At 31.3% G+C, this 14,747-nt stretch overlaps 1 protein-coding gene and 1 pseudogene across 1 annotated transcript; one reads left to right on the forward strand and one right to left on the reverse strand.

Moving 5' to 3' along the window:
- Positions 1–3,062: 3,062 nt before the first annotated feature.
- LOC149879163 (uncharacterized) lies at positions 3,063–4,015 on the reverse strand (annotated as a pseudogene).
- A 6,851-nt stretch (positions 4,016–10,866) lies between these two features.
- Positions 10,867–14,290, forward strand: LOC145192382 (uncharacterized). Its single transcript, XM_090071846.1, has 2 exons — positions 10,867–11,602; positions 13,632–14,290. The coding sequence occupies exons 1-2, from the start codon at positions 11,020–11,022 to the stop codon at positions 13,643–13,645; spliced, it is 597 nt and encodes a 198-aa protein (XP_089927972.1). The 5' UTR covers positions 10,867–11,019; the 3' UTR covers positions 13,646–14,290.
- Positions 14,291–14,747: the final 457 nt, after the last annotated feature.

Consider the following 14,747-nt stretch of genomic DNA (forward strand, 5'->3'; position numbering starts at 1 on the left):
AAAATCCATGACTAGCTTGGAGGTGCGTTTTGGATCGTTGTCGTGTTGGAAAGTCCAACCACGCAACATTTTGTTATTTGCATGTGGCAGCATTATATCTTTGATTATTCCTTTATACATGTTTTGGTCCATAATGCCTTGAACTCGATAGATTGGACCTACTCCATCACGGCTAAAACTTGACCAAACCATAATTGAACCACCACCATGCTTTACTGTAGGAACTTGGTACTTAACATCATTTTGAAGACCTATTGGACGTCGAACATATTTAATACCATCAGAACCAAACATATTAAACTTTGACTCATCACTCCATAGTATTTTTGACCATTGGTTTGCTGTCCAACTTAGATGTTCTTTAGTGAATTTTAACCGTGCTCTACGATTTGTTGCAGAAATAAAAGATTTTAATAGGACGACGGCCAAAAAGGTTGTTTTGTCTTAAGTGACACCTTACTGTTGCATAAGAGCAAGAAATTTGATGGGACTGTGTAAGTTCTCTATGAATTTCTTTAGCACTCTTGCGCGGATCTGCCTTTAACGATCTTACTACAATATTATCTTAGCGAAAAGTTGTTGATTTCGGGCGTCCTGACTTTGTTGATACTTGGAAGTGACTCCGTTGTTGAAAAACTTTTAATGTATAACCAACTGTTGATCGTGGAATATTCATATCTATTGAAATTTGTCGCACAGTCTTACCGTTATTAAATGCTTGTACAATCAATTTTTTCACTGCCTCGCTTAAATATTTATTATGTCCCATTACAAATTATTGATCATTGAATGTTTTTATAAAAATCTGCCTTCAGAAAAAGAAGTTAAAATAGTCTAAGTTATGTCAACATTGTTAGAATTTAGTTTGTCCAATTACTTTTGAGCCAATCATTTCCATTCTTTTAGCAAAATTTTGAGTAATTACTCCAAAAAGGGAATTTTTGTTTTGTTTTTCATAATTGTAGTATAATTCGACACGCTTACACGAAATTTCATTTAAAAATCTTTACTTAATGAGAAAATATAACAAAAAAGGTGTTTGTCCAATTACTTTTGGACGCTACTGTATATAAACCTAACCTTCCACAAAAATACCAATTTTCATGATTTTCAATACCACCAAACATAGATTTTAGAGCGGTAGGAAAAAAACCATATATTTTTAAACAAAAATATAGGCTTATATACATATAGCAGAAAAAAAAAAAGTTTAAAAAAAAAAAAATAGCCCCTCCCTCAAGACGCCCGAAAATGGCCACTTTTCGGTCATTTTTCCCCTAAATTATTAGCTTGAGGGGGGGTCAAAAGTGATCCGATAGCGCTCAAACTTTTTGAGGCTCATTTTTTATACATTTGCCCCAAATTTAGGGGGTATGGTTTTTTAGATTTGAAAATTTACTTTTTTTGAATACCCCTATTATATATATATATATATATATATATATATATATATATATATATATATATATACACATACACACACACAGATAATATATGAACTTTTTCACTGTAAGAGGCGTTCTTTTGTGTTACATCTATTTTTTAATTCTATACAGCTCAGCCAGTTAAGTCCATTATCCTTGAAACGTAATTAATAAATCAGAGTAGGTTACATGAAATTTTTTAATTGATCAAATATTAGATTGTTATATATCATTGGAAAGAGCTTTATTGCAGTATTTTAAAAATGAAAAAATTATCAAAATCCAACAATTTGACAAAAAAGTTATAACGTTTTAAACACCGATTTTTTGATATATTGATTTGTTGAAGAAACTGTGGTCAAAAAAAAACTTTTCTTAACTAAAATTAATATAAATTTGTGAATTATTTTTTAAACGCCTATAACTTGGTATCAAAAGCTAGGTATAAGAGTAGGCTACAAATTCATATTGGTTTCTAGCCACCGGGCGTATATGGGAGGCTAGAGGGGGTACCAAACCAACACCTACACCGCCAATAAATGCAAATTTTATTTATAAAAAAGTTTTTTTTTGGTAAAATAGTTGATTTTCATATTATTTTTTAGAAGTAGTTATTATTTGCTTCCAGACCACTGCCAAATATGAGACTAAGGGTGGGTGTAAGGGTGTCAGTGGGTGTAAAGGTGTTAACACACCCTAAAATGAAAAAATCTTTTCTATAAAATTTTTTTTCTTTATTAAAAAAAAATAAGTATCAAATGCAAAAACTTTATTTTACTACTACTAGCGATACACACATTGATTCAGTGAAATACGGGGTGTGTACCACCACGTCCCTCCAAACTAAAAATAAAATCAAATTTTTATATGCAATTTAGAAAAAGATTTAAATTACTTTTATTTAAAATAAAATAAAATAACATTAACAAAATTACAAGATGCATCAGAGGATCCATTCTCTCTGTAAAAATAGCGTTTAAATCCCCCTTCCCAATCTAAAAATAATATTTTTATATTAAATTATTTTGAACAAAACTAATTATTAATTTTTGTCTTGGCTTTTAGTAAATGATAAAAATTCTAAATTCCATCAATGAAAAAATCAATCAATGAAACAAAATAATAATCATTTTTAACGATAGACACGACGAGAACATAAGCCAGAGCCGTCTATCAAAAAAATTGCTAGTCACACCACTTGCGATACTTTTTTTGTAAGTCACAACACTTGCTATACTTTTTTTTGCAAGTCATAAAACTTGCTGTAATTAATTTATATATATTTTATATATATTATTTTCTTTTTTATATATATATATATGTATATATATATATATATATATATATATATATATATATATATATATATATATATATATATGTATATATATATATATATATTTATTTATAATACTTAAATCACATAAGTAATATTAATATTGGTTTCTACTATTACATAAATAACATTAAACCACATAATAAAACAGCAAAATTATGAAAAAATCAACTCTCCTGCAATAACATCAGCAGCAAGCTGGATTTTTTTTATGAGATGGTCAACAGCTTCTGAATCAGATTCATCCTTTTTCCAGTAAGAAATGGTATAAATTCTGTCTTCTTTTCTCTTACTTACTTTTTCTACTCGCCCATCATACATGACAGATTTGACTTACGACATTCATCAAAGGAAAGTGAGAAATATTCTGAATAAACTAAATCCATATGATCCACTGCATTACATATGTGATTTTGGTAATCTTCAGATGTACCTCCAGGTAATTGGTCAAGGGCAATGACTTGACATTTATTCTTTGAAGTCAAGTGGATGCTGTTGATATGAACACCCTCTTGCGTTGTTCCATCAAACCCAAGAGTTAGATTATTATTATTAAAAGCCCATTCTGCTGCTTGCAATTCATATATACTGCCTAGTTCACGAGCCATTTGCTCAACTGTAATACGCTGAGGAATATGTAAAAATTTAACACCTAAATATTGTGCAATAAGAATGGAATGTTACATGTTGGGACATTAGACAACAACATGCTGTAAATTATCATTCTTGTTTGTAATGCATGAGCCTTATTGTCTTCTGATGTATCTGAAAATGCAATATTGTCCTCCTCCATCTGGATCATATCATTTTCTAATTTAGATAATGCCATTTTGTTTTCCCTTATGACATTATTATGTTTGAGATTTATTTGTCTTAACTTTTCTTTTTCTTTAACTTTTTTTGCCTTTCTTGTAATTATAAGGTTGCAAATACGTCTACTGTAATAATATGTTTGTAACTTTTGTTTTAAGTCTCTAACTTCTGCTCTTAAACCTTTTATAATATCTTCTTTTCTTTTCACACTTTGCCTTAAAACTTTCAATTGATATGGTGTGCTCTTTATTTTAGCTTTTAATGAAGCTATCTTATTTTGGTATTCTTTAGAAGAGCTAGCTAACTTTGAAGACAAATGAGACAACCTATTCTTTAATTTTATTTTCTTTGGAGTTAATTCTTCTCTTGAACTGTGCCTACTTTGTAGATTTATAATTTGACCTTGTGAACATAAAGATTCACTATTTATCAAAGATAACATAGTAATGTTTTCCAATGATGGCACAACTGAAAAAGTTGATACAAGGTTTATGCTACTAGAATTAGCTTGCAATGAATTGGTCAATAGTGGTTTTTGGAATGCATAGGTCTCATTACAAAATGAAATAAAATGTTTAGAGTCTCTTTTAAAGTTGTAAACCCATTTCTTTGCTTTATTAACAAGGGTCTAAATATCATTTTTGCTAATGCTGAAGCCAAAATACTCTTTGACTTGTTTGACAGTTTCAATAAACAACTCACTGTTTAAAGTATAACAAAAAAGTATATGCTCTACCCTACACTGATTGTTTGTTTTGCAAGGTAATGTGAAGTTAGCAAACAAAAACTTTTTAAACTTGCCACAAAATATATGAAAATTTCTTTTTGGGCCCATATTATCTTTAAAATTATACCAACTTAGTCAATTGGGTAAATACTATGCAATAGGAGAAACACTATAATAAGAAAATATAAATAGATAAAAGAAAAAGTAAGTGCAAACAATAGCATAAATACCTTCTACAACAAATGCTAAGTACAATGCTAATGTTTTCAATTTCACTAAAACCAATTTTATTCTTATTAACTGCATATTAAAAAAAAAGTTAAACAAAAATTGGTTAAAGAACTATTTAAAATTTCAAATAAACTGTTTTAATTGAAAAATTGTAAATTAATAGCAAATTAAAAAATAAATGAAAATATATAATGAAAAAAAAATTTTTTTTAATGCAATAATGAAGAAATGAATCAAATAAACTTTTCAAGTTTAAATAAATAATTGTAACTTTTTGTGATCTTTTTAACAGTGCCTTCTGTCATATTTTTGTAGTAATATTAACTTTTATTAAGTTAAAAAAATCTTGTGCAAATAATAAAGTTAATTATACTTATTTATTAATTTAATTGAAGATAAAAACTTTAAGAACTTTATCTACAGTTGAACTGTAATTAAAAATATTAGAGTTTTATAGTTGAACTGTCTCAATACTTAGCATAAAAACTTATAAAAATTGTAACTAGCTAAATCATTTATTTGAATCATACTTAATATGATTCAAATAAATTACCATTCAACAAAAAGTAGTGGTAATATCATTTATTAAAATGATTTTAATAATTGATTTAGGAGAACTTTTAATTCCCATAAGAGAATTATTGAGGAGAACTTTTGATTACCACAAAAAATTTTATTTTTTCATTTTTATTCATTTTTCTTTTTAGTTAAATCTGAACCAATTATTATAAATTTAAAAGCAGATTGAAGTTCCTCTTCATCCGCTCCTCCCCCTCCCCATGTCTCAAAATAAAAGCGGAAAATCAAAATTTAAGTACCAAAAGTGCTGCACAAAGTAGAGTATGTGCTGTATGAAATAAATCAATAAAATTTGGCAGGTGCAAAGAAATTGTGTAAACTTAACATCGAGAATAGTATTGCAAAAAAAACAAGCATATCTTCAACATTTTTTGAATGCACAAAGTATAACTAAGTTTTTGTCATTTAAAAATCTACTTAAAAAAGTTTTTATTGTAATCAAAAGGTACAGATTTATAAAGTTTAATTACTCTAGTTTTTAAAAAATATCTATACTAATATATAACTCTAAATAAAAAACCTCAAAATACGTTTCTCCCTCAATAGCGAAAAGCAAACTTCAAAAAACGTGGCACAGAATTTTAGCACAAATATTGGTTCCGTATAACGCGTAATTCTAAGTACCTAATCAGAGTCTTTCAAGTAAGCTTGATATGTAATTCAGCTGATAATAATAAATTTGTACTCGTCAAGTAAATCTCTGAAAGCTCAAAAAAGCATTACATGTACATGGTTGGTTAAGTTGTATGTTAAGCAGTAGTTTAATAAAACTAAAGATTGCATTTAAATTTTTAGTAAACTCCATGTAAACCTATTCTATATATATATACATATATGTATATATGTATATATATATTATATATATGTGTATATGTATATATATATATTATATATATATATATATATATGAACGTTCAAGAGCTGTCAAATAAATATATATATATATGAACGTTCAAGAGCTGTCAATACAACGTTCGCTGTCTGTTAATTAAACGTTCGATGCGAACGTTCAATTAACAGATAGCGAACTGTAAATCGGAGTTCACAAAAGTTGGTTCAAGTTACGTTTGCAAAGAACATTAAACGAGCCTAAATGAACGTTTGGACAACGTTTCTTGAACGTTAATTGTTAGCTGGGAACGTATCGAGGGGGTAAATTATTTGGAGAAGCATTAAATACTCCAGAACATTTTGCAACCACTGTTTTGAGTTTTATTATTTGCTCATTATTAGGAGGAAAGAGGTTCCTGTACAAAGCACTGCCAGTGTACCGTTTAAGTACTGATTTTCAATATGAACAAGTTTTTGATATGTTTAATTTGATTCGTTCATGTAATGGCATTACTGTTACAATTTTATGTGATAATAATAGAGTAAATCTATCATTCTTTAAAAAATTCAATTTGATTTCTCCATGGCGCACAACTAAAAACATTTTTTTGCTCTATGATTATGTACATCTAATCAAATCTATCAGAAGCAATTGGTTAACTGAATAAATGCAAGAGTTAAAGTATTCTGACTGCGGCCTTAAAAAAACTGCAAAGTGGGTTGACTTGAAGACGCTGGTTGAGTTAGAAAATAATTCTATTGTGAAACTATCAAAGCTTAATGAAGTTTCTATCTGTCCAAAACCTAAAGAACGACAGAATATTGATTTGTCTTAAGATTTTTTGTGTTGAAACGGTAACTGCACTAAAAAATCATCCGGAAATGCAGGATTCAGGTGGAACTATTGATTTTATAGAAAAAAATTGTAGGCTTTTTCAAAATCCTAATTGTAAAAAGTCAGTTCGAAGACGTTAAAATTAAAGACTTAAAAAGTGTTGTCTTTGATAACCCTGACGATCAATGATTAGAATTTTTACTTGATAGAGCAAGTATGTTTGAAAAAATGGTTCCTAAAAAACAAGGACAAAGATTAAAACAACTTACCAAAGATACTGCTCTTGCTCTTGCATACACGAGTAGAGGGCTGGTTGAGTTAACTAAGCATCTCCTCAGCACTTCACACGAATATGTATGTCTAGGAAATTTTTCCAGTGATCCCATTTAAAAAATGTTTAGTAGGCTACGTCAAGGTTCTGGTGGAACATATTTTGTTAATGTTCAACAAGTTTTACAAAAAGTAAACATTAAGAAAACAAAGCTTCTCCTTGATTTAAACACAGATTTTGATGGAATTCAAACACGTTGTGAACATGCTTGTTTGAAATGTAGGTTTTTGCTAAATAATTGCAATACCTTCAATGTGTTTCATAATCTTTCAAGTATGGAGTTAGCCTTGTCTAAGTCTGTAAAAATGGCTTTAGTTTATATTGCAGGATACATCAGTAGAAATAATGTAGATGAGTATGATAAACAGTTCTATTTCGACGAATTTGGAGAATTTACTAAAGAAATCAACAGAGGAGGCTTGAAGATACCTGGAGGCAATTTGTGTCAATGGGTGATTTATTGCTATGTATTTTTTTATCACATCATGTCATCAGTTTGTAGGACAAGATTTATAAATATAACAATGATGATAGCAGAATTTAATGGATTTGAAAACATAGATAAGTTTCATGGAAAAATACTATCTAAAATATTATTTAACAACTACACCAAGCTTTACTCACCTTAATCGACAAAAGAACCAGCTTTGGAAGTACTTAAATTGTAACAAAAATGATCATAGCGGAGCAGAAATATAAATTTATGTAAAATATGTTTTGTGAAGTTGTAGGGTTTGTGAAATTTGAAAAGAAATCATCTATATTGTTAAAGAAAAGTGTTATTTTTTTTAGTAATCGATTAAAAAATGTTATCTAATTGTAAAAGGCTTTTAAATTAAACAGCTCTAAAACTTTGAAAACAAGTAATTTAGCAGCTAGTATAGCAAATTTTAAATTTTAACTCAACTTATTTGTTTACAAAATTGTTTAAATCGACATATTTGTTTACATAATATCCGCCTACAGTTTTTTTTTTTTTGCGCGCGCGTCTCTCAAGCCTGTTATTAAGTAGGCCGTGGTACTGCGCTAAAACTGTTTGGCTCGATAACAGTTTGCCAGAATGAGGGTTTAACTTCTGTTTCCGGAGAGAGCCTATGGTGGGATGTTTGCTGACACCATCCTGGTGACTTGTAAAAATACTGAAAATCAATTAATAACGTTTTAAAGAGATATCAATATCTATATTTTCAACTCATAATTTTCAACATGTAGCATCAGTTATTAGACTGATTTCACCAGAACTCACAATTATTTATTAAAGCTTGATCCTTTAATAGTAGACACATAATTATTTAAACAGATATATATATATTTTTTTGAGTCAAATTAGCATAAAAATCATTAATAAATACTTTTTGAAAATTTTTAGAAAAAGAATGATTGTTATATCACTTGACAGGAAGTTAGTAATCAGAATATCTGAAACACACTCGAAATAATGATTAACAATTCACAGGAGTTGTTAATCATCATTTCAAGTGTATTTCAGAGGTTTGGACAGGAGCAATGAAATGCTTATTCTCTTTAAATATTCAAAAGCAAGAGAATCTTTAAGTTACGGACGTTCTTCATGAGCTGGTAAAAAAAAATGTGCCTTTGATGTATTTGACTGTGTGCACTCTTTCAAAAAGTTCAAAGGTGTTTTTTCGGCTTAATTTGGAAAAAGCCTGGATGAAGACTTCGAAGCAATAATGGAAGAGTTTCAAAAATCTTGTACTGCCTTATAACAACAACAAAAAAATTACAGACAGTTAAACAATTCATGGTAAACTTTTCATGCAGAAGGAAAGAAAACCTACGCATTCAGCAGGCAGCTGAAGTCATGCACTGCAACTTCAAAAGCCATTGGCAGAGGTTCAAAAGGGTTCCAACTCTCTCTTACTATTAAAAGTATTAGCTACACTGTCTAGCTGATTACATCAGTAAACACATCTAAAAAGTGAGACAATGCTCTTTTGTTTTATGTTAAAAGTCGCTTTGGAAATGTTGATATAAATATGTTTTGTGAAAATATACTTTTAGAGCTCCAACCCTTTTCAGTAATTCAAGAATCGTAACTAAAAAAACGGGTAGATGTGTTGGAAACACAACTAGGATATATAAATGGTCCTATTTTATTGACTGATCAAAGTAAAACAATAATTTAAAATAAATGCTTGTAAAATCTGGTAAACAAGACTAATACACAGTTATCACGGAAACCAATAGTGCCAACCTAGCTGACCCGAGAACGCCACCTATATGGGGTGATAGCTGACACATTCAGGTATCCTGTGATGCAAATTTTGAAATCAATTAATTACATCCGCGGAAGAAAATTCAGTTTTAATGCAAAAATTTTGTGTTTTTTGCCCCTTTTGAGAACTGCGGAAAATCTGCTATAAAATCAGAACCACTCAAGAAAAATCAATGAAAATTTTTCCACTTATAGACCATTGCCTTAACTATGTTCATGTAAAATTTCAGCCAGTTTCATGCTCTAGTTTAAGATTTATAGTCATTTAAAGTTCAAATTTTACCATTTTTTGGTACTTTCGCCACTTATCTTTTCATTTTAGAACACTTAAAATGTGACAATACTAATAGTTTTGTAATATTTGAACTCCTCAGGGTAAGGGCAACAACTTTTGTAAAAATGGTTTTTTTGATTGTCATTATCATTTTCGAACTATGAGGCAAAACGTTTTTCCTGCAAACCAAAGTCTATATATATAGGCCTTATAAGAGGCTCTGATATAAAAAGACCAATTTTAAATTTCAAGACAAGAAATGTAGTCAGAAACTTTTAAAGAGGAGTATAACTTAAACAATTATCTAAAAAATTAAATTTTTGTATATATTTTTGCTTTGAACGTGTTTTTAAAATATAGTACAAAAACGGATATTGCTACCACCTTAAATAGTTAGGGATTAGCATGTATTTGTTTTGAAATATCATTTTAAAACCTTTTCTTGCATAGTGCAAACGTTTTTTTATGTGTAATAAGTGCTCCAAAGAAGAATTTTCTTTTGAAAAGAAGAAAAGCATTCATAACATTCTTTAATTCACAGTAAGTATTTTTTTTCCTATTTAATATACTTATATTTGAAAGGCTACCAAAAACAAAATTTTCCCTTTGTAGAAAAGAGACTTCTTTAATTCAAATCAGGGAGTAATTAGAATTAAGCAGTATTGCATTAAACATTTCTCCCTACTAAAGTCTCAAAGACCATTTTTAAAGGATTTTGTTTGAAGCATTCAAACAATCATAGGCAAAAGGTAAAAATGGATTTTTTGATGGCCTATGTTGTGTAGCCAAAATCCCTTACTTATTTTTTTTTTGTGTACATGATGTTCAAAAACCTTTTTCTTCTTATAAAATAAGAAACTATTTGCTTTATGTAGATCAGAACTCATCATCAGTAAGTCATTAGAATTCATCAATTGCGGATCTTCAAAATTTATCAATGGAGATTCATTAGGATTCACCAACAGAACATCAGGGTTCATCAATACTTCAGCTTTTATCTGTCAGGTACATTTTTTGAGTATTTTTAAAAAGTTCCAATAACCTAAAAGAGACCATTACTTAGTTTTCTTTAGTTAAAGCTTTTTTCTATTTAATAAATGTTGGTTTGTTGGATTTGAGAAAGCTTACTTTTGAAATATAAAAAGAGATAGACATGGTTCATCAAGGTAATTTTAAATGTAGATTTTTTCAATAGATTACAAATTAGAATATATGCATACAAATTGCCTGTGACATGAAAGGCTGCATTTGATTGTGTTTTTCATTTCTTTTTATGATTTGTATGGTGCCTTGTATCTAATTTAAACCTTTTGATAATCTGTAAGTAAAAGGCAAAATTAAAAAGTTCTCTAGTGTGCACTCTCTTGTCTTTTCTTTTTTACAGTTAAAGGAAATTGTGACAATGCCTACCCATGCCAAAAGTCATGAAGAAAACCGTAAATGTGTGTGCCTGCTCTGCCTCAAAAAAAGTTCTAGGCCACTCACCGCTTTCCAAGCACAACGTATTTGCGAGTTGTACAGCACCAATCTTGATGTTTGTGATTCCCGGGTACCGCAAGGACTCTGCGAATCTTGCAGAACTGCTTTGCGCCGGAAAGAGGAGGGAAAAGAAGTCACACTTCCTTCCTTGTTTGACTTCAGCTCAATACGGTTGAGAGCAGAAACTCGTAGTCAAGTGTGTGATTGTCTCCTTTGTCAGATTGCACGTTCAAAGCTGCAAGATAAACACCCTCTTGAAAAACAAAATGCTGGTGAGAAAGAGCCAAGTGTGAGATGTCATGAGTGCCTCAGTCCACTTGGAAAGGGACTGCCACATCAATGTTCTCAGTTGCAGTTTCGACAAAATCTGCAGTCTTTGGCAGCAAAAGACTCCAAGGCAGCAGAACAGATAGCTTCTCAAGTTATTGCCAACAAGGAATCATCCCCAAGAGGAACAGTCAAACTTGCTAAAGCAGGTGGAGGGCCTACACTCTCTATCAAACCGGGTAAATATTTTAACTTCATTAAATTTTTACATAGTTTATTAGTTTAAAACTCAGCTTGTTAAAAGGAGTCTAGGTAACTTGCAGTATGAATTTTTCTCACTTTTCTGAGGTTAGAGCACATTTTCAACACTGAAAATATTAAAAGAAATAAAGCCCATTGCTCTAATGAATTCAGGTCCAAGTGGTGCCAAACCTACATTGAGCACACCAATGTTGACTACTCAGGCTTTGGTGAATGTCCAGTTAAATACTGGGCTATCAAACAACGGATTGAAGAAACTTGTCCGAACTGTAAATTAAACATCTGATGCCAAGATGGTGGAGCCAAACTTTTACATGAATTTTCAGAAAGCCGGCCGAGAATTGCAAGATTTCTTCACCTGCACTGCCTTGAAAATTCAAGATGGAAAGGCAGATTCTGGTACAGTTCGGGTTGTGGCACACTGTAAAGATTTGCCAAGTCTTGTTAATCATGTACTTAAGGCCCGCAAGGTTTCTGGTGGTTATTTTGTCAAGCTAGGCATCGACGGCGGGAAAGGATCCCTTAAGTTTTGTTTCAACATTGTTGAAACTCCGGCAAGGAATGAAGCAAGCCTGTTGGCACAAAAACAACTTCTCACTGAAAGGACTGGCAAAGACACTGGGGTCAAGAGACAGATTCTTGTTGCAGTATCAGAGGATCTTCCAGAAACCCATGACAATATTGAAAAAGTCTGGTCTTTGATCAATGCAGGTGGACTTCAGCTCCTTTTGGCTTGTGACATGAAAGTTGCAAATATTGTTTGTGGTCTGCAAACCCATTCAAGCATGCACCCATGCGCATTTTGTCACATTGATTCAAAAAGTCTTGTCCACACCGGAAACTTACGAACACTCGGTTCAATCAAATTAAACCTGCAGTCTTTTGAGCGATCAGGTGGGGTTGTTGCCAATGCAAAATCATTCGGCAATGTCATCAGAAAACCGATAATCAGTGGACCTGACACCTCTCTCATTCTAGAAATCATCCCGCCAATGGAGTTGCATCTCCTCTTAGGCATTGTGAACTATTTGTTCAAGATGCTCAAAACTGCATGGTCTGACGAAAATAAGTGGCCTGCTGCACTCCACATTCAACCAAGTCCTTATCATGGGGGTCAGTTTGAGGGCAATGAATGCAGAAAGCTTCTGAAAAATGTGGACGTTCTGCACCAACTGGTTGAGACAAATTCAGTTCATCAAACCTTCAGTATTATTGAAGCATTCAAATGTTTCAACCTGGTTGTGGAAGCTTGCTTTGGTTTCATCCTTCAGCCGGACTTTGATGAAAAAATTGAAGCCTTCAAGAGGAGCTATCTCATGATACCTGGTGCAAGTGTGACTCCCAAAGTTCACACGGTCTTCCACCACATTACGGATTTCATAAGTCGCAAAGGATCCCCCTTGGGATCGTATAGTGAGCAATCAGTTGAAACAGCGCATCAAGATTTTCACCAGCATTGGTCCAGATATAAGAGAGACAAAAATCATCCGGAGTACAAGGAAAAATTGTTGAACTGCTTGATTGATCTGAATAGTAAGCATCTTTAAAGAGTTGTTCACAAAAACTATTTATGAGAAGTTTTCAGAGTTAAACTTTTTTTCACTGTTGTGAACAAACACTATTTATACGAAATTTTCAGAGGTAAATTGCTTTCCTTTTATGAAACCTGTTGCCATTAGAGTCCTTCATATATGTCATGCTAGAAACTACGATATAGTAGTTATGTGACAGAAATTATCTAAAATATTTTTGAAAAAAATGAACTTTGAGGAAGAAATCAAAATTCATATTTATGGTTTGTGATAACATCTCTGAAAACAGTTTGAGAGAAAATTGTTTCAAAAGGTTTTTCAGACATTATTTTTGTCTCTGAACAGTTTTTATTTGTAAACAAAGAACTCATGAAGATTCTGTAGCTTATTTATTTTATCTGCAGTTAGGTTATGTCATCAAGCATTAAATAGAAAAAGCTTCTCCATTAATTTGAAATAAAAATAAGAGAAAAAGGTGGTGGGGAGTAAAATATCATTAAATTTACACTAACTTCAGCTAATTATTTACAGAATGCTTATTTTTAAAGTTTCTGACTACATTTCTTGTCTTGAAATTTAAAATTGGTCTTTTTATATCAGAGCCTCTTATAAGGCCTATATATATAGACTTTGGTTTGCAGGAAAAACGTTTTGCCTCATAGTTCGAAAATGATAATGACAATCAAAAAAACCATTTTTACAAAAGTTGTTGCCCTTACCCTGAGGAGTTCAAATATTACAAAACTATTAGTATTGTCACATTTTAAGTGTTCTAAAATGAAAAGATAAGTGGCGAAAGTACCAAAAAATGGTAAAATTTGAACTTTAAATGACTATAAATCTTAAACTAGAGCATGAAACTGGCTGAAATTTTACATGAACATAGTTAAGGCAATGGTCTATAAGTGGAAAAATTTTCATTGATTTTTCTTGAGTGGTTCTGATTTTATAGCAGATTTTCCGCAGTTCTCAAAAGGGGCAAAAAACACAAAATTTTTGCATTAAAACTGAATTTTCTTCCGCGGATGTAATTAATTGATTTCAAAATTTGCATCACAGGATACCTGAATGTGTCAGCTATCACCCCATATAGGTGGCGTTCTCGGGTCAGCTAGGTTGGCACTATTGGTTTCCGTGATAACTGTGAATAGTTGATGCCCTAATGCTTATCTCTTCGTTTATAGTTAGAAAAGTAAATGCCAGAGTAAGTGTTGAGAGAAGCAAAAATAAGAATATTTGTCACACGACGTTCGGCCATGCCTATTGAGAATTTGAAAATATCTGAGGAAATTACAGAAATTGCAAACTGATGATTGAAACAATAACAGAAGTTGTTAAGCGATGTTTTAGGCAACAAACGATATGGCCTTCACGTTAAAAACCGGCTCACTCGGTTTGGTATTAGCCACATATTGCGTCGCTTTATGTTTTTGTTGTTGCTGTTGTATATAGTTATCGGTGAAGATTTTTAAAATCAAATCTACTTGTTCCACAATTTGAGGCACTTCAAAGAATAGGTGGCTATTTGGCTTCTTTTTGATAATAATGTTCGCAGAAGAGCGCGCTTCGGGTGTGTGTTTCAAAACTGACT

Source organism: Hydra viridissima, unplaced genomic scaffold (assembly GCF_058129835.1).
Source record: "Hydra viridissima isolate aposymbiotic clone 2 unplaced genomic scaffold, HvirCarnegie_v1 scaffold_14, whole genome shotgun sequence".
NCBI classification, from domain to species: domain Eukaryota; kingdom Metazoa; phylum Cnidaria; class Hydrozoa; order Anthoathecata; family Hydridae; genus Hydra; species Hydra viridissima.

Coding starts and splice junctions, on each gene's coding strand:
- LOC145192382 (XM_090071846.1), top strand. CDS start 11,020: ATGCCTACCCATGCCAAAAGTCATGAAGAAAACCGTAAATGTGTGTGC.